Source organism: Emydura macquarii, unplaced genomic scaffold (genome assembly GCF_026122565.2).
Source record: "Emydura macquarii macquarii isolate MOO-44397 ecotype Brisbane River unplaced genomic scaffold, CSIRO-AGI_Emac_v2 contig_2676, whole genome shotgun sequence".
In the NCBI taxonomy this organism is placed as follows: domain Eukaryota; kingdom Metazoa; phylum Chordata; order Testudines; family Chelidae; genus Emydura; species Emydura macquarii.
In genome coordinates, this window is record NW_027132813.1 from 7,088,310 (window position 1) to 7,115,615 (window position 27,306).

General features: G+C 40.5%; 1 protein-coding gene across 1 annotated transcript in view; it reads right to left on the reverse strand.

The window, feature by feature from the left end:
* ALK (ALK receptor tyrosine kinase) overlaps positions 1–27,306 on the reverse strand; it is a 516,691-nt gene that overhangs the window by 163,653 nt on the left and 325,732 nt on the right. Inside the window, exon 5 of the mRNA XM_067565381.1 lies at positions 25,632–25,759. Coding sequence (XP_067421482.1) covers positions 25,632–25,759 — 128 coding nt within the window. The remainder of the gene's footprint in view (positions 1–25,631; positions 25,760–27,306) is intronic.

The window sequence follows — 27,306 nt, forward strand, 5'->3', positions numbered from 1 at the left end:
AAATTTCATGTAAAAACATGTCCCCCACTGTAATCATTTTGATGCACAATATAATACAGATCAGTTCACAGAAGCAAGAAGAAAGGCTGCAGACGTAGGCTAAAAGCTTATATAAATCATCAGCACAAACACTCAGAGAACTGAGAGGGACATGTTTCCCCAGACTTTTGCTATCTTGTGGATGTCTCCCTCAGTGCGGCTGCAAGTCTCATATATTTTCACACTTGTTCCCCGCAATGTATATGGCTGCACTTGTTATAAACAACAGAGTTGTGCAAAACTTGTATGACAAAGCTGAAATTATGCAAAGCTTGCCCAGTTCGGGGATCACATTACAAGTTTCAAATTCAGCCAGGCTTCACCCAAGATGAGATAATGTTCATTTACCTTTCAAGAGAACCTGGTCTGATTTTTTTATGGTTTCACACTGAAACTCATGGTTTTGCACCTCCAAATCAGGTGTAAATAACTGGTTTCACCCATATACACTTTATGTTGTTGGTTTAATTCAAACCCAGAACTCAAAAAAGAACCTCAGAAGGTCTGAATACACATGAACTGAGACTGATACTAATCTAGAGAATGAAAATTAATGAGTTTTGCACGCCTCTTATAAACACGGCCTGTAAAGAAGCAGTACACAGAATCAGCAATGGCCTAAAGTATACACTAGGTGGCAGTATAGTAAACCATAACTTGTCAAAATCCTGTTCCACATAACAGCCCAATGTGCTGAGCTGCCCAATCTGCTGAGCCACCCATCTCCTGTACTTGGTTACAATTTCTGCTTTTCCCAAAATCAGTGTCAAACAACAGACAGTGAAGGTCTAGGATGCTGAGGAAGGATTAGGGCACCTCTCAGGTACTTAATGACAAGTGACTGAATGAAGGCAGGAATGTGACCATCTTTCATTAATGCAGGTTCCTACCATGGTTATCTCTTGGTAACATACCACCAATGCAGAAGCAAAGTGATCACCATATTTTATAAAGCAAGGGCCTGATCTAAACTTACTGAAGTTAATGGAAAGACTGCCACTGACTGATCAGATCAGGCTGGATTTAGGGGCAGGTGACCCAGGTGACCACCCAGAGTGCTGGGCTTGGCATTAGTGACAAAAGGGAAAATAGAATGTTGAAGTAAAATATTTTAGGTATTCCATATATGGATTTATTTTTCACTAATCTTCTAGAATGTTCTGGACCTTTGGAATCTCATGGAACTTTCTGAGAACTACATTTTCCTTGAACATCCTAGAACGTGGTCAGCCGTGCCCATGCGGGTATATAAGGTGCAGGGCATCACCAGTCACTCAGTAAGATATAAAAATGAACTGAAGTGAAGTGAAAGCCTAGTTATGATATTGTGAATCTTGTTTTATTGTGTAATTGTGAAAGTGTATTTCTGTTTTAAGACTTGAAGAATGTAAGTAATGACTAATAAAGGTCATATTTAATGAGATGCCAGAGATATCTATCGAACCCCTATCTACACAACAATATAAAAGAAATACTGTTACTTCTTTTGCCATGCTAAACACAATGTTGGATGACCTTCTAAGACTGCAAAGCATAGACTTTTGCTCTCCCTAATGGTGTCTGTATTGTTCCAGTGCATAAAAAAAATTGAGGACCAAAATGTAAATAATGGAAGTTTTACTGCTAAGGAATTAGCAGATTTACCTGTAGGTAAGGAATGGAATTGTGAGGAAAGTTTTCCTAGTGGTGTAAAGAGAGTGATGATAACAAAGAATGTGGCTCACATGAAAAGGAGAGTAATGACAAAAAAAATTGGTTTACATGAAAACGAGAGAAATGATAAAGAAGAATCAGCTTTGAATGATAGAAACAGCAGTGAGAAAAATTGCATACTGGGTTTTTTTGTATGACCTTAGTAAGCTGCCGGCAGACAGGAAAACACTCTTGAACAATTATATAGACCTTCACCGGACGCTGACACATGGGGAATGATTGGACGTCAAGATAAAGACCTCTATGTCGAATTGGACAACATCCATCACATTTTGCCACACAGGAAGCACTCTCTACTCCAAGTTCTCCAAGTCATTCATGATGCAGAGCTAAAGGACACTCTTCTTAATGTGCGGATAGCTTTGAGGATTCTGCTCATGCTGCCGGTCACAGTTACAACTGGTGAGCACAGCTTTTCAAAACTCAGGCTTATTAAAACATCTTTGATTGACAATGGCTGATGAGAGACTGACATCACTTGCTATTTTATCATTTGAAAATGCCATTGGCCAGTCTTTGGATCTCTCTGATGCTGTGCTTCAGTTTGCGAGGGCATAGGTGAGAAAAGCAAACCTTTGAACTAAAGGACTATTGTTAATATTCTAAGGCTGTCACCTAGTGTAACACTATTTAATACTGGTCCACCCAGTGTTGGTGCACAGTACAATGTCTTAATGTTAGTACATTTCAGTTATTCTTAAAATTAAAAAAATTCTATAAGCTTAGAGGAAACAAAAAAATTTATTTGCTTATATATGGCATGAATAAATACAGTTTTACAGATCCTAGCATGTAATTTTATTGTCTTATATGACAGGGATAAATCATGCATGCAAATCATGCATCCAAGTTGTGAAATGGGCTACAAATGCAATAAAAAGAAGGTATTCAAAAATTTAACAAATGGAGGGGGGCAGGGCACCAAAGATGCTCCTCACCTGGGGTGCCATTTGGTCTAGGACCAGCCCTGTATCAGACCCTAAGTGAGAAGGGATCAGATAAGGACAGTCTTTTTGCTTAACATTCTAAATATATTTTTCAATAAAATTTAGCATTGCAGGGTACAAAGTAGTGGCAGGTGAACCTCAAAAAGGGTTCAAAGTTTTCATCTAATATCTGAACACCCTTCAAACTGTGACCAGATCCCCTACAATGTAAGGCTTCCCTTGGAGATTTCTGTCCCTTCCTTGCTTTTCTTATGATAACTCAGGACTTCTGATTCGTGATGAAATAAATTAAACAAATTAACAGATCTTAATTTTTTTGTGTTAAGAAGAGTCCACAAGGTTTTGCTTGGATTTGAGTTTGGGCCCAAAATCTGGGTTGGCTCTTCTTTTATTTAAATTGGTTCACTTTTTTCTAGTCACAAGTTAATTACATTGAGATCTAAATGTAATTAAGCTTCAAGAAGGAGAAGCATTTAGTTGTTGGCCCCAACTTACATTACAAGTATAACCATGTCAGGGAAACCAATTACAGTACAGGTGTCCCATGACCTGGTTACAACACAGTTAAAAGTTGTATTCTAAATGGGATGTAATGTGTTTCTGTAATCTGGTTAAAATCCTGGGCAGCTCAAGACTTTAGTCTCATTACAAGGACACAATTTGCTTTAGTCAGCACTAAAAATTTTAACCAGATTGTAACTGGATTCCTGACTTGGTTATAGCTGTAGCATGGATAGGTCCATTATGTATTTACATGGGGATGTTTGTTTAAAACAAACAAAAGGAAGTATTTCTTCACACAACTCACCATCAACCTGTGGAACTCCTTGCCAGAGGATGTTATGAAGGCCAAGATTATAACAGAGTTAAGAAAAGAACTAGATAAATTCATGGAGACTAGGTCCATCAATGGCTATTAGCCAGGATGCGCAGGGATGCAAAACCATGCTCTGAAGTGTCCCTAGCCTCTGTTTGCCAGAAGTTGGGAATGGGCAACAAGGGATGGATCACTTGATGATTCCCTGTTCTGTTCATTCCCTCTGAAACACCTGACATTGGCCACTGTTGGAAGACAGGATACAGGGCTAGATGGACCATTGGTTTGACCCAATATGGCTGTTCTTATGTTCTATGCAGCAATCTTTACAGAGGCAAAACTCCACCTGAACTGAAGGTGTTGTCCAAGGACTGCAGGATCAAGGCCATGATACAGTGTTAGACCATAGCAGCAAGTTGGCATTTGTGCTTTGTCTCAAACTATCATTTTTAAATGTCTGATTCAATATTATTAATTCCTTCTCCAGAGTAACTAGTACAGCAGTGGTTCAAGGTCCCTCACTCTGTTTTCTTGAGATGGGCATAGATCAGATCTGAAACCCCTTCATTCCCCCCAGACTTTGGGAATATTTGTAAGCAGAACCCCATCTGGACCTGAACTATGTATCTTGAGTCTCTCTCTAAAATGGGCAGAACTGGAACACCTAATCCAAATGACCTTAAGCTCTGGAGAAATTCTGATAGTGTATCAAAACTTCACAACTGAGGCCCATCTCTAATTAAAGTTAGAGATAAGAAAAGAGCCCATTTGTATGAAGCAAATGGTGGCAGCTTTTCTGCAGGGAAGTATTTAAAATTATTAAAGTGTGACTGAGCCTATAAATAAGACACGTGTGGTAATTTTATATTTAGATAAACAACAACCTGCTTTAACTGCTACTAATAAAGATGACACATCAACTGCCACAATGAAGTGGAATATAATTTCCCTGCCTGACTCTTAATGGCACATTATACCTAAAATGTCCTGCCAATTGAAATTTAGGCTAGAACTCAATGATCTTAAACAACTGGATTTGAAATGACTAATTCCTGAATGTAACCAGATATCCACGAAGAAGGCGCACCAATTAAAGTCCTCAGCAAAGACTGCATATAATACAGGTCTTAACATCACTTAGAGACAATGTTGTTAAAGGTTGAGGGGATGAAGTTACAGTCCCCACTTAAACAAAAATGAAAGTGTCATTCACAGGGGCATAAAAATAAGCAAGATAATGCGATCGAGTGAACTGCACTTCCTGGTAATGGAGTAATTAGAAAGTGATATGGTTCTTCTCAATGCTCTTTGAAAAGGAGCAAGGGATTGGATATCTAAGTGTAATTCAATTTATGCAGATTTTTCAGAAAGACTGACAAAGTCTCCAGTAAGAGAATATAGTTAACAGAAATCAAAGCTTTTTAGGATCTTAGTGCTTTTAAGGCCCACGAGAGGCAATGTGAACTATAAGACTCGGAGTCAGACATGCCTCAATTCTAGACATGGCTCCCTCTGTGGCCTTGAGCAAGTCACCTAACTGTCAGGATCCTGACAAAGGCAGTCAGGACCAAGGTTCACATCAGGGTCCAACCTGGGGCTGGGTGTAGTGGAGGAATTCGTAGTCAGGTTCCAAGCCAGGGGTGATACCAAGGGTCAGAGTCCGAGTCAGGGTCTGGGTCAGGTGGCAAAGTCCAAATCAAGTCGAGGTCGAAGCCAGGAGTTCTGGAACAGGAACGGTCGCAGTGGCTACGGGACAGCTGCACTGCAGGTCACAACAGAGGTACTCTGCCAGAACTGCGCAGGACAAGCTTGCACAGATCCCGCCATTACATATGTGGTATTCTAAACCAGCACTACGAATCTTGTGCTGAAAAATCATTCACAACCATTTTACGGCCTTACCCTCAGAAGCTCTGAACACCTCCTGCAAGGTTATTATTATAAATCACTTATATAGCACCCAACAGGGGCATGATCAGTTTGTTCAAAACTCCCTGCCCGATGTCGTCTATTGAAAGCAGAAAGTGCTGGGCAGGCTTTATATGTTCTTAGTGCTAAAACTGCCACTGACTTCAGTAAGAATTAAGCCATCCCTGAGCATTATTAGAAATTCCATTCTACAATTCTTCAACACAATTCTCCTTCTCCTTGCTCTTCTTTTGATGGATGGCTTTTTTTAAAAAAGGTGTTTAGGAGCTTAATTCCCAATCATTTCAATGGGAGTCAGGTGCCTAAACACCTTTAAAATCTGGCCCTCTCTGTGCCTCAGTTCCCCATTTTCAAAATAATATTTCCTGACCTCACAGGGGTATTTGGAGGGTAAATATATTAAAGGCTGTGAGGTGCTCAAATACTGGAGGGGCTATAAGTATCTAAGATTAGATAGATTTGATCTAAGGAGCTCAAAATCCATGAGTGTGAATGAGATAAATGTCCTAATATGTAGTTTGGAATTTATTCCTTGATAGCCTAGTCCAGGCCAACACTTGAGGTGACACTAAACCCTATGAAGCTGTCAGCTACCTGGCAGCTCTTCAGGCCTTGGGTTCTAAACCCACTGGGCCTCACACTAAACTTTCTGGGCCTGAGCAGTCTCATCTGCGAAATGGGGATGGCTCCAGTTCAGCAAAACACTTGAGCACATGCTGAAATTCCACTGAAGTCACCCTCTTCACTCGTAGGCCCCTTTCATCTGTGATTCTGTAAGTGGGTATCCCAGCTGGAGATCTGGGTTCAGTTTCTGATTAGCAGCAGAAATGAGTTCAGCAGCTCTAGTCCTTAGACCCATATGTGTATATTGCCAGACCACCATGTCATGATGCAGAGGCAGTGATGTTTAACTCAGGCAAGACTCCAGACTGGAATCGAAGCCCTGTGGACTGCATTAACCTTTCTGTTAACTAGATCCATTCAGATCCAGCAGGCTAAAATTTGCTACCTCTTCTCTAGTTATTGAAGACATTATGTGATTTTTGCTCAAATGCAAACAAACAAACAAACAAAAAACAACCCATTGTGTCAGCAGAATTTGTACCTGAGCTGAACAAAATGAGGAAGCCTTAGCATGAGGTAATTAAGATGGTGAAATAAAGAGAAGGAGACATCTCTGTTGCCTGGCTGTGTTAGTTGGATAAGACATTGTCCTGGTTTCATTTATTAACTCTCACATGCAGATTATATGGACATCTGCAGCAATGAAACCCACACATGTATGAAGGAAGATGCCTTTACCAGATGATGTAGCTGCTGCTGTGACCAACTTTATTGATTGGGTAAGCAAATCTGAAAGAGCAACTTTCACACGCATATACAGTCCCCTCCACAGACTATTCCTCTAAAAGCAGGAATCATCTGAGTGTGCCAGTACTAATATATCCTTGGAATTTCTAAATCTAATAGATGAGAATTTCCTAACTCTAAAAATATTGCAGCCAACACAGTGGAATTCTATATGTCCTAACAGATAAAGACGAACTGATTACAGAACTAAAAGTTAATGGGTAGCTTAGGTACAAGTTATCTTGATTTGATCACATTTATAATATTCAAGCAGAATAAAGTCCAGACCAGTATTATATATACTAGGTACTTCAATATGTTCAGTCTCAGAAAGCTGAAAACAATTATGAGCCAAATCTGCTGGGTGGTTAAACAGAAAAATGTGAATAACAATTGGGAATCATTTCAGAACACCATACTAGATGCCCCAAATGCCACAACTGAAGAAAAAGGCTGTGCTGGTTAAATAAATCAATCTGATTTAGAGCAAGGGACACAAGGGAATCCAAGGGACACGAGTCCAAGGGACACAAGCAGATATCTATGGCCTGCACAGTGAAGGACAATAAGGAGATTTCCAAATATATTAGGAACAAAAGAATCCTGACTATGGTATTGATCCATTACTAAATGGAAATGGCACAATTATCAATAATAATGCAGAAAAGGCAGAAATATTCAATAAACATTTCTATTCTGTATTTGAGGAAAAACATGATATAGTCTCATCATATGGTGATGATAACACTCTTTCCATTCCATTAGTATCTGAGGAGGATGTTAAACAGCAAATACTAAAAAATCAGATATTTTTAAATCAGTAGGTCCAAATAACTTGCATCTAAGACTTTTAAAAGAGCTGACTGGGAAGCTTGCTGGACCATTAATGTTGATTTTCAATAAATCTTGGAGCACTGGGGAAGTTCCAGAAGACTGGAAGAATGCTAATGTTGTACCAGTTTTTAACCTTCATGTTTCATTAATGCTAGTATATGTACATAACACACATACCACACACACAATTATGTAATAAAGGGCTTTAAGGCTTGCTAGTGGCTCTATATCAGTCAATATAACTAATAGTGATAATACTATAGAATTACTGAACTTTCATATTTTGTCCACTATTATTTACTGTGTATGTTAAAAGTTCTGGGTGTATGGAATTATTGCTTGCAGCTGTAAATGAAATCTGAAAATTTCAGTACACAATTTGTGCCTGAATGCAGACGTAGTCATTGCTGCGACCTCTGTGAAAATGTTTACTCCAGGTTGTGGTGTGCACGCATGCGTGCGTGTGCACACACACACACAAACAAAAAAAACCCAAGAAGGGTAGCTCAGATCCCTGCAGAAATCCCATCAAGCTGAAGTATCAGCCATCACCTTCCAAATTCAACTATGCTGCAAATAGTGTTTATCCTATATGTGTTTGTATGCACCTCCATCCTCCAAGGACATGGCTACCTCAGCTACAACCTTTACAAGATAACTGATTTATCCCCCCATAGTAACTTCATCTGTATAACCAATGTCCACTACTCAAAAACAGTTTCTTGAGCCACATAATCATCTCCACAAGTGTTAACTAAAACATATTCCCCTTGCAGCCCAGTGAGACTCTCGTCATCCTTTTATTCTTGTTATGAAGGTGACTATGCACCACTAATTATGTCCCTTTGTACAATGTACTTACATTAGGAATACCTAATGAATTGGACCCTTACTCCAGCAACTCATTCAATTGCATGAGACCTCCTGATTGTGCAAACTTTGTGTGTTTCCCTGGAATTTTAAAAAGGATTCTTAAAATCTCTTTCATGTAATAAAATCTGACTGATAAATTTAAGATCTTTCTACCCACATGTGACTTTTGGATCAATATGCAGCACTAGTTGGGGCTTTCAAAGGCTGAATACATAAAAGCACTGTGCTTATTATTTATGGAGATGCTCTGTCATTCCACTTCAAGAAAGTAGAGCATATACTCTTCTCCCTCCTCACCTTCACAAAAAATTGCTATTCAGTAATGACGGGATTTTTAAAAGCTCCTTAGTCATTTAGGAGCTTTCAGAGATCATCTGCACCTGTAAATTTCTTAGTTCCTGTGCAGATTGGTTGCTCTTCCTTTGGGCTTTGGATGGCCATCGCTAAAACCAAAACAAACCCATAGCACAGTACAACTCTGATTCTAACGAAGATTTTCATATGTAACAAGTGATTTTGGTGGCCAACCTAAGACACCTTAAAGGGGTTTGATTTGCAGAAAGCACTGAGTACTCACCTTCTGAAAGTCACACCCCTTTAGTCAGTCTCAAGTACATCACCCCAAAATCTAGGCATCCCATCAATCACTTTTGAAAATCTTGGCTATCTCCCTAATTTCAGTATGCAAAATAAACATATTCATTGAAAACAATGAAGTGCTTTTGTTTGTTTGTTTTTACAAGAGTTGAAATTCTACATAGAAGTAATGGACATGGATTTTTACTCATTATTTCTACTGACACTGAATTCAGATTATTTCAGGTAATTTTACATGTAGTGCCACAAATGATGCTGTGCCTGAACTGTAGAACACTATAATTGCATGTCCTAGATTAACTTGAGAAAATCTTTGAGGAAAAGATGTTCTGAGGGTATTTTTAAAACATTTTGTAAAAATCTGTGCACATTTATGGTACTCAGAAATAAATAATGATGATAATCACAGGTAACAATGCCTCCCTTGTAAAAGCAGTGGACTGGATTTGTAGTGCCCTATTCCACATGTAACTGGACTGAAGCAAAGAGACTGCTGTACGGAGGAAAGTACTACTCAGCCTAAGTACAGGTGGTGGAATCCAGCCCTTAGTATCTTTTTGGTATTCTAAAGATGATAATGTCATCTGGTTCCTTCTGAGGGCTCCCAGGGATAAAGGTATTAATTTAGGAACAGAGCCAAGGGGATCTGATACCTTACGAAATGACCTTTTTTGACCTATCACCTCGGGTCAGAGTATTTTGACCCTTCTTGCTAGTTTTGAAAGAAAAAGAAGCTGTATGATTTTGTTGGGTTTTGATACAACTTAATAAAGCAAACTTAAAAATTAAACAATCTTCTAACTAAAGAGAACTATAAATCTTACTAATTAATTCAGCGTTAAATACAAGTATATCAAGGTCATAACTGACACTGAAGTAAATAAATCAACAACTTGACAATAGAATGGAATGGAATCAACCAGATTGTTGGATGGACACAACTGAGATTTGAATGATTAGGTTAACATAACATATAACTGATTATTGCACATACTTAAGCCTGAGAATTTCAGGAGACTTATGGTCTGCTTCGTAGCCCTAGACTTCCTTAAAGTTGCCATTTAAGGAATAACTTCTACAGTTAACTCATTTCCCTCCCCATCTCTCTCTGATAGTATGTCCACACTGCAGTCAGTGTGTGTCACTGTGCCATGTGCAGGAATACCTGCGGGAGCTTTAATCTAGCTAGTGTGAGTGCCAGGAACAGCACAGCTGCAGCAACATGGGCTTCAGCATGAGTCAGCTGCCTGAGGAAGTACCCAGGGCTCTCAGTGGAGTTGCACAATCCGTGCTGAAGCTGGTGCTGCCACACCTTCACTTGGACTAGCTGCATTAAAACTAGGGCAGGTGTGCCTGCACATACTGCAGTCAGACTCTGGTTACGGTGCAGACATACCCTAAATACAAAGTGATTAACAGCCTGTAATTCCCCTTGTCAGGACAGTGGTTTGTGCAAACACTTTTTCTACAACCCCGGGTGACACACAGTGATGCAGATAGGTTTTACGAGAATTACGATCAGCCCTTGCTGTTTCTTTGACATGCATAAGCACGTGGCCTCTGTCTCATTCACACCTTAAAAAGTGATGGAGAAAGATCCAATAATACGAGTGGCAAGTGATCTTGCCAGGCAGTCTTTAATACCAAAAAAAAAGGAGGGGAAACAAAAATGAAAAAGGTTACTTACACAAAAACGCTGTCTCCTTACCTCGCTTGGTCACCGCAGTTCAAGGATCAGGTGATGTCACTGAATCATAGAATCACAGAAGATTAGGGTTGGGAGGTCATCTAGCCCAACCCCCTGCTCAAAGCAGGATCAACCCCAACTAAATCATCCCAGCCAGGGCTTTGTCCAGCCGCATCTTAAAAACCTCTAAGAATGGAGATTCCACCACCTCTCTAGGTAACCCATTCCAGTGCTTCATCACGCTCATATTAAAAATGTTTTTCCTAATATCCAACCTAGACCTCCTCCACTGTAACTTGAGATCATTGCTCCTTGTTCTGTCATCTACTACCATTGAGAACAGCCTAGTTCTATCCTCTCTGGAACTCCCTTTCAGGTAGTTAAAGGCTGCTATCAAATCCTCCCTCATTCTTCTCTTCTGCAGACTAAACAAGCCTAGTTCCCTCAGCCTCTCCTCATAAGACATGTGCTCCAGCTCCCTAATCATATTTGTTGCCCTCCACTGGGCTTCCTCAGGCACTTGGCTATCATATTTCTTGAGGGAAGGAAGACAGCAGGCCTTCTTGGTGTTGTGGTGGCCCGAAAGGATCACACTTTCTTCTGCATGTACCTGGATCTTTAAGGTTGCAATTCCATTTTGCTCTACCCAGTGGCACCTCTCTGGAGATCTTCTGAGCAAATCAGAGGGATCACAGGTTTCATATCCCAATAACGTAGTCCCATCTGGGTTAAAAGTGGTTGAACTTGACTTTTTTTCAGTCTGGAAAGTACCAACTCTTACTGGTAATATGTGTCACCAACCACAAGAAAAGATGTGCTCCAGAAAGATGAAAAACATGGGATCAACAGAAGATGACTTCATGGATGTAGTTTTCAGACCCCCCCTATTTTAGTGTGTGCATAGGGGGTGGGATACAGATGATCAAGTCCTCTTAGTCTCCTATATATTTTGACCGTGTTCAATAGCCTAATGATCTTTTATTGTTGCTTACATCATACGTACTTCTAGTCCTACATTTAATATCATTCAGCACATATAAAAATATGTTTTGTTTTGTTTTTAACTGGTAATAAAATTGGGGAACTAGAATTTTGCTTAGCCTGATTGGGAGAAATGCTATCTATAAGCAAAAGTGCTGTCTTAAGCTTGATTAGCATAAACCTTATTTGAGCTAAAAAAGAGCTGAGTTTGCAAAACAAAATTGACATTTACGCACTAAGCCCAACTCCCCTCACTGAGGTGATCACTATTGTATGCTAGAGTTTGAGAACTAAACAGGAAGAAATTTCTGTCAGATGCCATTACATTTCTATTGACCCATCAATTACTATTAAGGACCTAACATTCTCTGACCAATCTGATCACTTGACCGCTTGAACATTTGGATGCTGACATTTGCAAAGAGTTGTTCATTTACTGAGTTATCCTCATCCATCTTCAGTGTCTGTTTGCAAGGGACAGCACCATTCTCAGATTCAAGGAGAAAAGGGCATAAAGCTGCTCTGGCAGCCTTTTTAAATCTCAGCTGCTGACATTGTTCTATTCCTGCATTATTCCCTGACACCTGAATTGTGCTAATAACTATCTCTTCTGACACACACCCCTTTCATATTTGTTCGCCGGCCCAACAACCTGGGTTAGTAACTTTCCTCACTGATTCATCTTGGATCTAAGTGAATCATTCATGGCATAACAGACTAACTTTTATCTAAACACCTCATTTATCTTTGCCTTTGATCATTTTACAAACTGACTGATTATCCCTTGTGTATGTAATCATTTTGTCTAATTAACTTCCCATTGTTATGTACTTGCTTTCCTCTGTCTATTTAATACAGCTGGATGGAAAACAATAATACATTTCATGAAAAATTTGAGGATTCAAATACCTTTTTCAAATCAGGCCGAGCAAGGACTTGAACCTCGTTTGTTCATACACCAGGTGAGCACCCTAACCACTGGACTATTCGCTATTCTAAAAATATTACTTTCTCCCTAAACCAAAAATTCCATCTGGACCTGAGAAAATTTCATTGAAAAAATTAGGTTTGGAAAAAATAGGCATTTTAAAAAAAAATTGTTAAAAAAATCCCTGACCAGCTACTATTTAACTGACAAGCTGCTTATTCACCATTTCTCTCACTGTTAGTCCCAATTGCTTTGCTTAATTCATTGCATTTTAAAAAAAAGTATTGCTGCCTATGAAGGGGGGACTTGCTACTGGAGCACCTCCTTGGGGCTGAGCATATCTCTCTCCCAATCTGCCGATGCCACTTTGATTCTCCAATGATCCACCTCTTCCTGTAACACAGCACTCTCGCCAAGTCATGATTTAAGTCCTCTCCTTGGAAGGTAATCAGATAATTGATGCTGCTATGACTGTCATTGGTCCCCCCAAAAAAGAGCCAAGAAGCCCTGGATCTCCATTAATATCTTAACCACCATTGAACATCAACGTATGGCTTGTTAAAAAGGTGATATGGTGACATATCATAAGCCATAAGTTACTTGTAATAAAGCAACACACGTTGACTGCAAGCTTTTACGGAAACCAAAGCCATTGCATTAGAGGAAGCTTCTGCTAAAAATGACATGGCCTCTTTACATAAACACTTGTGTGATCTCACTGATGAGAAAGCTCATACACTCAGTGCAGTCTATTCAGTTCTGGTCAGGTCATCAATAGAGAGGGGGAATGTACAGCATGTTGGAGTGAACATTTCAATCATTTAAACATTTCTGCTAAATGCACCCCCAATTTCTGTGAACCCTGACATTAAGGCTGCTGCAAAGTTAACCCATTCTGCACAAAATGATCCTGGAGAATTCATTGTCAACAAGATCCACAGAAATGTAAAGAAGCTTAAGGGAAATAAGGCAGCAGGAATCTGGAATGCCTGCAGAACTGCAAAAAGTGTGGGACCAGCTATTTTTTAAGGATGCAGATGCTGTCCAGTATTGTCCGGAGAACTAAGTTGATTCCATCTGACTGGCAAACAGCCATTATTTTAACTCTTCGGAAACTCAAAGGCAGCAAATGAGTCTGTTGTTAACTATTGCTCTATTACTCTTCTAATTATCCCGGGGAAAGTTTTTGCTTCTGTCTTGTTGTTCCAAGCTGTTGATATCTTGAGATGCAAGAGAAAAAAACAACAAGCTGGCTTCACTCCTGACTGTCTCAAATGAAGCAAATCTTCACAGTGCATCAGCTTATTGAGAAGGCATGAGATTTCAAGCACCCTAGTCACATATCATTTGTGGATATAAAAGCCACATTTGACTTTGTTGACAGGGAATTGCTTTGGCTGATCTTGAAACTCATAGGTCTCTCTGACAAGGCTTCAGAAAGTTCCATCTCTTATATGATGACTCCTTAAGCTGCGTTCTCTTAAATGGGAAAAGAACCACTGTCTTCTGAATTAGGTCAGGCATTCAGCAAGGATGTGTTGTTGTTCTAGACCTCTTCAATTGCATTATAGAGCATGTGCTTAATCAGACATTATTTCAGTGTATTTTAGGCATATGTCTTGATGATAAGAACCTCACTGATGTCAATTTTGCTGATGACATACCTCTAGTTGTCAAATCAATGGATGAGCTAGTTGTGGCACTGAAAGCCCTGGAAAGCTGAGCGGCAAAAATGGGTCTGAAAATTTGGGTAAAACCAAAATTCTTCCTATCAGTGATTTCAAACATGCTGTTGGTTCTAACATCTTAATGGGAGACCATCCAGTCAAGATGGTTGGTGATTCCACCTACCTCCGCTCTGTTGTCAATAAGATGAGTGGCATCAAGAAAGAACATAAAATCTGCATTGCAAAATGTCATCAGTAATGGGGAGCCTCATCAAGAACACCTTTCACAAACTAAACACCCTGATAAGTAGAGAAACGAAGCTGAGGACATATAATGCTTCAGTGGTCAGTATTCTGACCTCTGGGACTGAAACATGGCCCCTCACAGTCAAGATAGAAAAGAAGTTGTATGCCAGTCAGATGACACATCTTTGAATGCTCAATAACATCAATTGGTACAAAATGAAGTTGAAAGATGAGATTTGCTTTCAAATTGAACAGGTCTCACTCTCTCAAACAGTCACTCAGTGCTCTCTAAGGCGGCACTGTCATTTTCTTTCATTACTTATCAACTTACCACAGAGAATCATCTTCAGTTTGAACCCAATGAAAGCAGGATGGAAAAGACCCCTTGAAGATTTAAAACATGATGGCTGGAAGGTGTGAAACACTTGTCTCTTACAGGCATGGTACACCATAATGTGCCAGATTTGGCTCAGGACAGCATATTATGGAGGCACACAATATGTTTGTTGGCCTCTATGCTGTCCAAGTAACAGCATGAGACCTAACTAACCAACCAACCAACCAACCTAACTTTACCTTCTATTGCAACAGAGTCCAATAAACCCAAGTCCAAGACCTTGTTTCAGGTCTTTGGCCCTGTTTCTGGACTCCAGGGTTCTCACTCCATTTTCTCAAGGCTCTTTGTGGTCCCTTTCCTCTCATGTAGCCTCACACTCCCTTGTCAGTGACTGGTAGGGGAACCCAGGCTCTCCCTCTATACTGGGTTCCAGCCCAGGGACCCTGTAACAAGCAACCAAAGTCTGTTCCTTCAGACTACTTGATGCTGCTTCCCAGCTTCTTCCTACTCTGGCCTCTCTCAGGCCTTCTCCTCCACAACCTCTCTAGGCCCACTCTTCTCTCAGAGCCAGGACTTTTAAGGGATTATCCCTGGAGTTCCCCACCTAAATCACAAACAAAAAGTACAGACAAAAACCCATCTTCTGCCCTCCTCAGGCTTGACTTTTCATTCTCCTGTAATTTCCTTTACTTTGTTCCTTAGCTGAGCACCTCCCAGTGCTCTCTCCCTGAAAGTCCAAATCTTGCCCTTCTTTCAGGACACATCACTAAAGTCTGCTCCATCACAATAGCTGTTCTATGCCTCCCCTCCCTGGCTTCTTGCCAGCCTTCCTCTACCCAGGCTATGTCCCAGAGCTTACTTGCCCCTAGGCTTTCTCATCTCTCTAGTCCCATAGAGTGACTGCAGAGATCCTTACTCTCTAACTGGAGCCCTTTTCTGCTCCTGAGTTCCTTTCTTTATCCTAAACAACCAGACTCTCCCTGCTCGGCTTCATCTTCAGTTAGGCCTGACCTCCTCTCCAGGTGCAGCCAGGAAACACAATTGGTCTCTCAGGTCCAAATTAACTCTTTTGGAGTCTGTGTGGGGTATCACTACCCCATCCCAATCACCTCCTAACTTGTCTACCATCAACTACCTAATCATTCCTCCATCCAAACTCATGCCCCAAGATTCACCTTTACTTCCCATCATCTCCCCATCACTATGCCTCTGTTTTATTATCCTTTTTCTTCTTCACTATCTCACCTATCCTCTTACTTGAGTCAGTTCTCCTCTCTTTTCCCTTTTCCATGTTGCTGTCATCAACTGTCCACTTGACCACCATCCAACTTCCACTCTGACTTGGACTCCTGGCTCTCTCCATTCCTTGCATCACAATCCCCCACACTCTTCCTCAGTAACTTGACCTTCCTCCAGTTGACACATGCAAGTGCCCACACAGCTCCAGTGAAGCCAATGGGGCTCCACAAGAAACAGGGTCCATCTGCTTGAGCCTGCGTGCAGGGCCAGGTTATGCCATTTTAAAACATGAAAGTCACTTGAACCAACCCTTTTATCCAACCCATGGAGCATTTTGGAGATTTGGATGAAATGAAACTCAGATGAAATCTATCCCTGATTTTGGTTTTGAAAAGCCCAAAATCAGGCTTCTTATCCCACTCTGTTTAAAACTAGCAGACTTTTCTGAAAATGCAGTGGTTCAAAAAACCTAAAGAAAAAAGGGAACTAGATTATCATCTACTTGTGCAATGAAGCAGATCACATAAATCTTCTTTGAATCTGGGGCAACATGGTCTTGAAATAACTGATTCATCAGCAAGGCATCATTCTGCTTCCCCATTTCCCAAGTGAGAATGGAGAATCCTACGACCACGTCAATAAATCTGAGCAGTTAAAACATCACAGGAACTAAGTAGCACCAATTAATAGTAATAAAAATAAGTTCAATGTGGGGAAAGCAAATTACAGAGTTCATTTTCTTTCACTGAATCAATGGCTCCTCTGTTAGAATAAGCTTTACTAAAGGGGAAGGTCACAATAAATTCATAGAGAGTGTTAAAAAGTAGTGTAAGGGCTGCTTCTTCAACATGCTAAGAAGTACTGACCCATGCAACTACCATCAAATATACAGCAAGAGCTGAGAGGCACTCAGCTTGAGAGTGCCTCAGTAGTAAGGGTGCACATCCAGTTAATTCTTTGCTCTGAAAGTCTCTCTTCCTACTCCAACATTTAGCACAGCTGGACAACACTGAGCAAGGCCAAATTCTTCCTATCTCCACATCCATGCAGTCTTTCTGGTTTCAGTGAAGTTGCATGGGTATAAATATGAAGGCAGAATTTGATCTTGGATCTGTAATAATACACAGACAGACATGCTGTTCTCAAATGCACGATTCCTCCTTTTTCAGACAGCAGTTTGTATAACAGGCTCACAGTATGGTCTGTGCTCACTGCTCTGTTCATTATCAGTTCTCCTATCAAAGGGATCTTGAGCAATGGATCTCCGGACCAGACCAAAAGTGTGTTTCTGCTCCCATTGGAAGCAGGAATCTTCTCTCTCTCTGTCACATAATTAGAGTTAAACAAATCACTCACAACACATTATTTATTTCATTAATTTAGCCTCTCTCCATGAATCTTCTGCAAGCAACTTATATTATTCTCAACTGAAGTTGTTACTAGAAAACAATTTACCAGATACTTTCTATGAATAATTACTGACCCCTAGATTTGTTGTTAGCATTTTGTTGTAAGGTTTTAATATTTACAATTCACACAGTGTTAGTTCTGATCAGACACATTTGTCACATGGTATAGCTTCAGTTCTCTGACTGGATAAGGATAACTCTTACAAGCAGATTTTTCAGTAGGAATACTCACATTTATGAGTTTGAATTAACTTTTGACAAAATGCTCACTGTCATTCACTTCAATTCACTGACTCCACAAACATCCTTGCCAACAGATTCATTTACTAGAAAATTTGTAGAAAGTGAACACAAACAAGGCATAAACACAAGTGAAAGAAATTCAGTTTTTATTTGAGTGAATATTCATGGAATATACATTGACTTAATCATTCAGATCTGTACTCAATCCTGATTGGATCCAGCCATTATCAGATTATTATTATTCCCCTCTGTCCTAGACATCCAGCAAAATCCATATGCCAATTACAGTTCATTCAGAAACCCAGCTGTCAGACTACTTGTCAGGGGAAGCATGGAAAGTCCTTTCACTTGCTGCTCATAGTTTTTCATATGGGTTTCAAAATTATGCTCAACGTTTTTTATTTTGCCATTTTGTCATTCCCTGGAGTCAAATGATTGCTCCCCTTCCTCTCTAATCTTGAGGTTTTCTACACTGGAATTTTTAGATATACAACAGCCTTCAGCTTAACTTTTAGAAACTTTTATCTAGTCTAACCTGGAGAGCCTTATGGGGCTACTTAGTAGCTCTGAATGTAATAAATATATCTCATGCACATAAACTGCAATTGAAAAAGCAACTGCTGAGATGTTAACTTAAACCCTCTCCTCTCCCCATGCAACAACAAAAATGTATTAATATGTTTTTCCAAGTTGATTTCTAAGCATGAAAACCTGAAAGCTAAGTGCTTCCTCCTCTCAGAATGCCGAGTATCTGAGGAACTACTTTTATCAGACACTGAATAGCAATAAAGCATGTTATCTCTTTGTGCTATACTTTAAAAAAAAAGTTCCGTTTCCCTGATATTAAGTAAAATATCTTCCCATTTGCTTACAATTAAGTACTTTCAACTCATTAAGTTTTTTTAAACAACTTACCAAATTAATTACTTAACAAATGCAATAAAATATTAGTGGAAAATCATTAAATACCATTAATATGTCAATACATTACTCAGGAAATTAACTATTTTTATTATTAGAAATTGTCATCAATTACAAAATATTGCTGAACCAATTACAACAGTCGTAGAGTGGACTAGTTCTTTTAGTACAGTTAATGTCAGCTGCTATCTTTCTGCAATTGAAATCGGTAAGTAATTTTTTATTTATTTATTTATTTGTTCAGACATGCATGCTTTGGAGCATCTACTGTTCTAAATAAGTAATGTTACATTTTAAGGTTAGGGGACTGTTAGTTTTGTCATATACACTAACACATTCTGCTTCACATTTAATACAGGATATGTCAGCGATTCATTATTCAATATGATGGAGAATGCTACCAGTTTCAGGGCCTGATCTAAAACACACTGAAGAAGTGATCCTCAAACTTTTTACGTGGTGCCCCCCCTTACCTGTGTCCATGCCCTCCCTCTTCTCCCACCCGCAGGAGACAGTGCTGGGAGCAGGGCCACAGTGGGGCTGGAGCTGTGCCTGGGGCCACGGATAGAAGTGAGGTTGGGGCCAGGGGCCGAGGCTGGAACCGGAGCTAGAGCTGGAGCCAGATTCATGGCTGGACAGATGCCAGAGACTGGGCCCATGTCTGGGTGCAGGTCAGGGGCCTGGAGCAGGGCTGGAAATGGAGCCAAAGCCGGCAGCGGTCAGGGCTGGGGCCAGGGGCCACGGCTGGGACCAAGAGCAGAGCTGGAGCAAAGCGAGGTTGGGCGCCCCCCCATGGCGGCTGGCCCAGGCCCTGCCATACCCCCCCAAATGTTCCTCCATGCTTCCTAGGGGGGTGGGCCCCACAGTTTGGGGACCTCAGTACTGAAGCAATGGGCATTGTCCTTCCATTGATTTCTAAGGGTTTTGGATCAGAACCTAACACCCTGAATCAGGAAAGCATCTGTAGTGATACATGAGAAAAGTGGTTGTGGTAGTAATAAATACAGGTTAGAACAACAAGGTGACATGGTGGCATGGATATATGTTATGTTCATTTCTGGACGGTATGACATAGTAAACTTAAAAAGCCCCCCAGTGTTAGACTGTTTCTCTTCCTGGTCATTCTGACTTAACCAAGGCCAGTTAAAGTATTTGCATTTGAGGTTTGAGGGACCTAAAATGCAGCTAAGTGAAAATGATTGTGGTTTTCTAATGCTTTCTGGTACTGGAGAGGAAGGAGGATAGGGAAATCCAGAGAAGAATGAAGACATAGCACTGACAAAATATGATGCCGAGGTAAATAAACTTGAGTTAAATAGGAGTTTTAGTTGATCAGTTCAGAAAATCGTGGTTGTAATATAATAACCTAGCATTGTATTGCTTGCCTCTCCCTATCAATGGTAAAAATCTTGTTCTCCATTCTGTCAGTGTAAACCTGGAGTAACTCTTTTGGCTTACACCCTCTTTTCACCAGTGGAACACAGAGCAGAATTTGACCTGTGTTTATTTTTTCTTCAATTCTTTTTCTGCCTTTTTGTCATCTTATTTATGTTCAGTTCTCCATATCAAAGGGACAAGAGGTAGACAAGCTATTTTTAAAAATACTTGCTGCATCTTCATTTTGCAGAGATGGGACAGAGCCAGACAGTTCAATCTAACTCCTCTTCAAATTTTAGAGACATCTAGATATAATTCTCAAGACTTGGCTCTCAAATGGGAAGGGATATATTCCAATTCAGATGCAGCCAAAATCTCAATTCTAGGAATGTTTTCTGTCCAAAACTGGAGAAATTATTTATTATTATTTGTATTTTCAGAATGCCTAGGAGAGTCCCAGTCATACTCCAGTCTTATGAGTTGAGGTATATAATATTCAAAATGATGGAAACCGCACAGGAGAAGCATCTCTCTCAAGATATCATTTATTTTGGAGATCAATATTTTGATTTAAATCTCACCTTAAATCTAATTAATATCCAGATCTGTATCCAAACACTGCTTTCTCAGTACTGTTTCCTAAAAATAGTTTTTATTCCTTTATGTTTTAACATATGCAATTCAAAAAGCTAATTATTCTTTAAGGGGAAAAAGACTCATTTAAGTCTTTGGACAATTGCTTGTTAATACTTCTGCTCAGAATGTTAATTCCCAAACACGTCTATCTGTAAAGCACTTACACTATACTGGTCATTATGGTACCTAAGCACCTAAGCTTCTGATAGGATCAAAACAGCTGCAGAAAGATTACATTTAGATTCATCCTTTCTTATTGCTTTTCCTGTTCCTCTTTACCCCAAGGTCATCAGCCTCTACTGTTCATCACTGTCTTCTCTTTAGCAAGAGGACATGGTAGCACATTTTAAGCTGCCTACTAAAGACTTAACAGTTACAAACAAATGAAAAAAAACAAATGGTCTTAGTCCATGTGGATATTATACATACACTGTGTACTGCATATAGAGTAGGATTATAGCCAGCCATTCGAAAATCTGAACATATAATTGCAGATTCATTCCTTCTCTGGCTCACAATATATATTGATAGACCCAATGGTTGAAATCAGTCATCTTAAGAAAGGTGTCCATCCTCCTTCAAAGAAATTTAACATGTTTGCTTTGGGTAATGCTGTAAACCCACTGTCACCGATGTTTATACCTCAGAGGGCCATAATGCCTTCTATTGCCTGATTAGGCCTCAACTAAGGCTGTCTTTCAGGTGTTGCATGCATAGGTGGTGCATGCCTCTTGAATTTGGGGAGGCTGGTTCCACCTCGAGGGCCCCACCCCTGCTCTGCCTCTTTCCCTCTGAGGTCCTGCCCACGTTCCATCCCTGCTTCACCAAAGGCTCTGTAGAAGAAAGTGAAAGCCTGAGACATGAGGCCTAGTATAACAGGTGAGGTATGAGACCTGAGCTAAAGTGACAGTCAAAACTTGCTGTTATAAAGTAAAGTTAGCAGAACTCAGGTTGTGAACCTGCATGCAAGTTCACAGAAACTGGCAAGAAAAGAGATAGTATTTATCATTTTTGTTGCTCTCCTTTAGACTCTCTCCAGTTTACCCACATCTTTTCTAAAGAGTGGTGCTCAGAACTTGACACAATATTGCAGCTGAGTCCTCACCAGCACTGAGTACAGTGAGACAATTACCTCTCATGTCTTCCATACATCACTCCTGTTGATATACCTGTGACAGTTTACACTATTATGGTCATCACTTTTATAAAATCATGATAAACCTTACACAAAGTAGGCTTTGTGAAGTATCAAGTGAAAAGTCAATCTACTGAGCATCATTGTCCTGTTAAAATGTGTGTATCAACATTGTATATGGAGATATGAGATTTTGCTATATATTTGTTATTGGAGCATGTTGTAATTCTGGGGAACACCCACAGTGTAGCTCTTCAGACACTACAAAGTGGTGGCCAACACCCAGCCACTGCTAAAAGACCATTGTCTGCTTAACAGGCTATTCACCAGCAGGGGGGTTGTAATCAAGAAATTTACATTTCACCTGAAGGACGGTCAGCAGCTCACATACACCCTGCAATTGTCTGACCCCATGACCCAGCAAGGACTTTTCCAGGAAAAAGAGTGACGATATAAAAAGGGGGAACAAAGGTCCCTGGCCACCTCTCTCCTCCTCCATCTCTACTGAAACAAGATTGCTTGAAAGACTTTGAACTGGGGAGATTGGTCCCAGGCTGGGAAGGGAATCCAGCCTGTGTACTAAGAACTGTGAACCACATGTAACATTCAGAGGGGTGAGAAAAGCTGTTTTCTTCAAATTTTATTTAGCTTGATAAAGGTTTAGGAATAAGACTGTGTGCTTATCTTTTTTTATTTTTATTTTTTTATTTTTTTTTGTAATCAGTTCTGACCTTTCATGTGTATATCACTTAAAATCACTTAAAATCTATATTTCTTTAGTTAATAAACCTGTTGTATTATTTTATCTAAACCGGTGTGTTTTGACTGAAGTGTTTGGGGAATCTCTGCTCAGGTTAACAAGGGCTGGTGCATATTCATTTTCTATGATTTTTATCAATGACGGATTTATGACTTCCATTGTCCAAAGGGATCTTGAGCAGTGTAAGACACACATTTCTGGGATGCAAGGCTGGGACTGAGGGATATGCAGATATTGCCCTGTATCTGGTTCATGAGTTGCTGTGAGAGCATTCTGTACTTTGGGTTTGCCTTTACATGCTAATCATAATGGCTGTGGGAGACCAAAGCCTGGAAAGGCTGCTTTTCACTAGCAACGCAATGTAAGAGACACCCTGGTCTGGAGAATTAAGAGCACAGTGGTGTTCAAAAGTCTAGCTTGTACCCTGGGGGATGTCACAATATCCCAGAATGATATTAGCATTTTTGTAGCTGCATCACATTGTTGCCTCATATTCCATTTTTGATCCACTTTAACTCCCAGATTATTTTCAGCAGTACTACCTCCTAACCAGTTATTCCCCCTTTTGTAGTTGCGCATTTTATTTTTCCTCTCTAAAGTGTAATACTTTGCACTTAGAATTGTAGGACTGGAAGGGACCTTGAGCGGCCTTCTAGTCCAGTCCCCTGCACTCAAGGCAGGACCAAGCATTATCTAGACCATCCCTGACAGGTGTCTGTCCAACCTGCTCTTAAAAATCTCCAGTGAAGGAGATTCTACAGCTTTCCTAGGCAATTTATTTGAGTGCTTAACTACCCTGACTGCTAGGAAGTTTTTCCTAATCTCCAGTTTAAACCATCCTTGCTGCAGTTTAAGTCCATTGCCTCTTCTATTCTCAGAGGTTAACGAGAACAATTTTTATCTCTCCTCCTTATAACTACCTTTTATGTATTTGAAAACTATCATATCCCCCCTCAGTCTTTTCTTCTCCAGACTAAACAAACCCAATTTTTTCAATATTCTCTCATAAGTCATGTTTTCTAGATCTTTAATCATTTTTGTTGCTCTTCGCTGGACTTTCTACAATTTATCCACATATTTCCTGAAATGTAGCACCCCAGAACTGGACATAATACTCCAGCTGAGACCTAATCAACGTGGAGTACAGCTTCTCTTTGTTGAATTTCCTCTTGTTGATTTCAGACAAGTTCTCCAATTTGTCACGGTTGTTTTGAATTTAATCATGGCCTCCAACAAAGTGCTTTCAATCCCTCTCTTCTTGGCATCATCCACAAATCTAAGAAGCATATTCTCCACTCTATTATTGAAGTCATTAATGAAAATATTGAACAGTATCAGACGCAGGACTGACCCCTGCCAGACTCCACTAGATATGTGCCCCCAGTTTGGCAGTGAACTATCAATAACTACCCTTGACTTTCAACTTTCAACTTGACTTTCAATAACTACAGACTTTCAACAAGTTTTGCACCAACTTTATAGTAATTTAATCTAGACCACATTTCTCTAGTTTGCTTATGCGACTGTCATGTGGGACTGTGTCTAAAACAGTGGTTCCCAACCTTTTTGGCTTGAGGGCCACAGATATCTTTTTTACAAACCTGAAGGGCCACCAGTCTCCACCAGCAGGCCCCCCACTGCAGCCAGAGGGAAGGAGTTCAGCAAGGATGCTGCATCCTTGCTGATTTCCCGTCTCCCTGGCACACATCCTGTAGCCCTGTGCACTCCACCTAGGTCCCTAAGCAGTGGCTCCCTTCTGCAGCCAGGTGGATGGAAGATTAGTGCTACCACCCCTCTGACTCCAGCAGGGACCCCAGTGCCTATGGACTTAGGCAGAGTGCTTTGCGATGCTCCCTGCTACAGCCAGGGGAGGAGAGCGCTGATCTTTTAGACCCATGGAAACATGCTCTGCCTGGATCCTTAGGCAGCAGCTCCCTTCTGCAGCCAGCAGGAGGGGAGCCGTGGGTCACTTTGAAAGCCCCTGCAGGTCACTTTTGCCCCCCAGGTCATAGGTTGGGAACCACTGGTCTAAAGCATAATTAAAATCAAGATATATCACATTCACAGCTTCCCCGCATCCACTAGGCTAGTAAACCTGTCAGAGGAGGAAATTAGGTTGGTTTGACATGATTTGTGCTTGACAAATCCATGTTGGCTATACAAGTATACAACCCTATTATCCTGTAGGTGCTTACAAATTGATTGTTTAATAATTTGTTCCAGTATCCTTTCAGGTACTGAAGTTAGATTGTTTGGTCTATAATTCCTCAGGTCACATTTGTTCCCTTTTTAAAAGATAGGTACTATGTTTGCCCTTCTCCAGTCCTTTGGGACCTCACCCATCCTCAATGAGTTCTCAAAAGATGACCATTAATGGGTCCATGATTGCTTTAGCTAGTTCCTAGGATGAATTTCATCTGGACCTACCAAACTTGAATACATCTACCATGTCAAAATATTCTTTAACCTGTTACGTCTTTATTTTGCTTGTGTTTCTTTCCCCTTCTTGCTAACATTAATTGTGTTAAATACATGGCCACGATTTACTTTCATGTCATGAAATCAGGGGGTAACATTTCTTGCTGCAACAAATTGTTGAGGCATCTGAGTGTTTGAATGAGCATCAGCTCCCTCTAATTTTGTCTTCAGTGCCTAAAAACACATTCTTTTTAACCTACATATAGTGCCACAAGATCCCAACATGATTCACAAACTGCATACATACAGTTAAATTGAAATGTGGCCACTGCTGGGGTGAAATACTGAAGTGAACTGCTTGAATTAATGATAAAGCCAATATTTAATGGTAGTGCGATCACTAAACTTTCCAGAAAACTAAAATGTCATGTATTTCATTGAATGCTTAGGGGTGACTTACTTAGCTAGAATAGAACTTTCTACTATATGAAGAAGATTAAAGGTAACAAGGCACAATGAGATAGAAAGAATGAAGTACTCTACATTACCTGCACTGCAGTTCTTCATTGCAAAGGAGTCCATGGCAGCTAAGCTCCTGTTCCCACTAGCAACGTATTCCAGTGAGATCCGAAAAGGTTTCTCAAGGTGTCCAACTCTCTTCTGCAGAAGCACCCATCTGGTCTCATCACAAAGCAAAAGGAAAGAACACAGGACAACAATAGTAAGAAAGGAGGTTTTTTTACAAGGAGCACATGTCCAAGCATAGCAGCTCCACCCATGGCCCATCATACTGTCCCCCTATGATGCCCCAACAGTGGCCTTTGCATCCTTACACAGCAAAAATAAACCTCTAAGAAAAAAAATGTCCAGAGAGCGGAGATGTCATGACAAATGAATAACCAGCTAATGATGGGTTCTCTCTCTTGTCTGCTCTGAGATCTCTTGCAGATGGCTTGCGGCTGTTTAAAAGCCCAACTTCCTTTGCAAAGTGAGCTCTGAAATCTATAACACACATGCACGCCTTCTCTAAATACCATTCCCTCCTGCCCTCCACCAACAAAGTCTGTTTTTCAGATTCAGGCTATAAGTCATTCTCAGGGGGTTGCTGAATAGCTGTATTTCCCAGACTTTATATTTGTTTGATGTAATGCATTTCGCTTCTATGCAGCTGGTTCGAACTCATACATATTAGGAGTTCTAAAATTAAAATGGCCCATTTCCCTTTCTTTATTGTTCCCTTAATTTGTACTTTTTTTTCCCTTTTAACTGGATTATGGCCCTGGAGACTAAGGGCCAAATTCAGAAATGACGAGTAAGGTGGTGGAAGTTACATGTTTCTAAGCAAGTGTAAGTGTACTCTGAGTCTATATTGACATCATGTATTCACTGAGAGGTTTGAAAAAGATATAAGAATCATAGAAGATTAGAGTTGGAAGGGACCTCAGGAGTTCATCTAGTCCAACCCCCTATTCAAAGCAGGACTAACCTCAGCTAAATCATCCCAGGCAGGGCTTTGTCAAGCCGCAACTTAAAAACCTCTAAAGATGGAGATTCCACCACCTTCCTAGGTAACCCATTCCAGTGCTTCATCACGCTCCTAGTGAAAAACTTTTTCCTAATATCCAACCTAGACCTCCCCCACTGCAACTTGAGACCATTGCTCCTTGTTCTGTCATCTACTACCATTGAGAACAGCCTAGCTCCATCCTCCCTGGAACCTTTCAGGTAGTAAAAGACTACTATCAAATCCCCCTTCATTCTTCTCTTTTGCAAACTAAACAAGCCTACTTTCCTCAGCCTCTCCTCATAAGTCTTGTTCTCCAGCCTCCTAATCATTTTTGTTGCCCTCCGCTGGACTCTCTCAAACTTGTCAACATCCTTTTGTAGTGGGGGGCCCAAAACTGGACACGATACTCCAAATGCAGCCTCACCAATGCTGAATAGAGGGGAAGGATCACTTCCCTCCATCTTCTGGCAATGTCCTACTAATGCAGCCCAATATGCTATTAGCCTTCTTGGCAACCAGGGCACACTGCTGACTCATAGCCACCTTCTTATCCACTGTAACCCCCAGGTCCTTTTCTGCAGAACTGCTGCCTAGCCCATCAGTCCCCAGTCTGTAGCAGTTCATGGAATTCTTCCATCCTGAGTGCAGGACTCTGCACTTGTCCTTGTTGAACCTCATCAGATTTCTTTTGGCCCAATCCTCCAATTTGTCTAGGT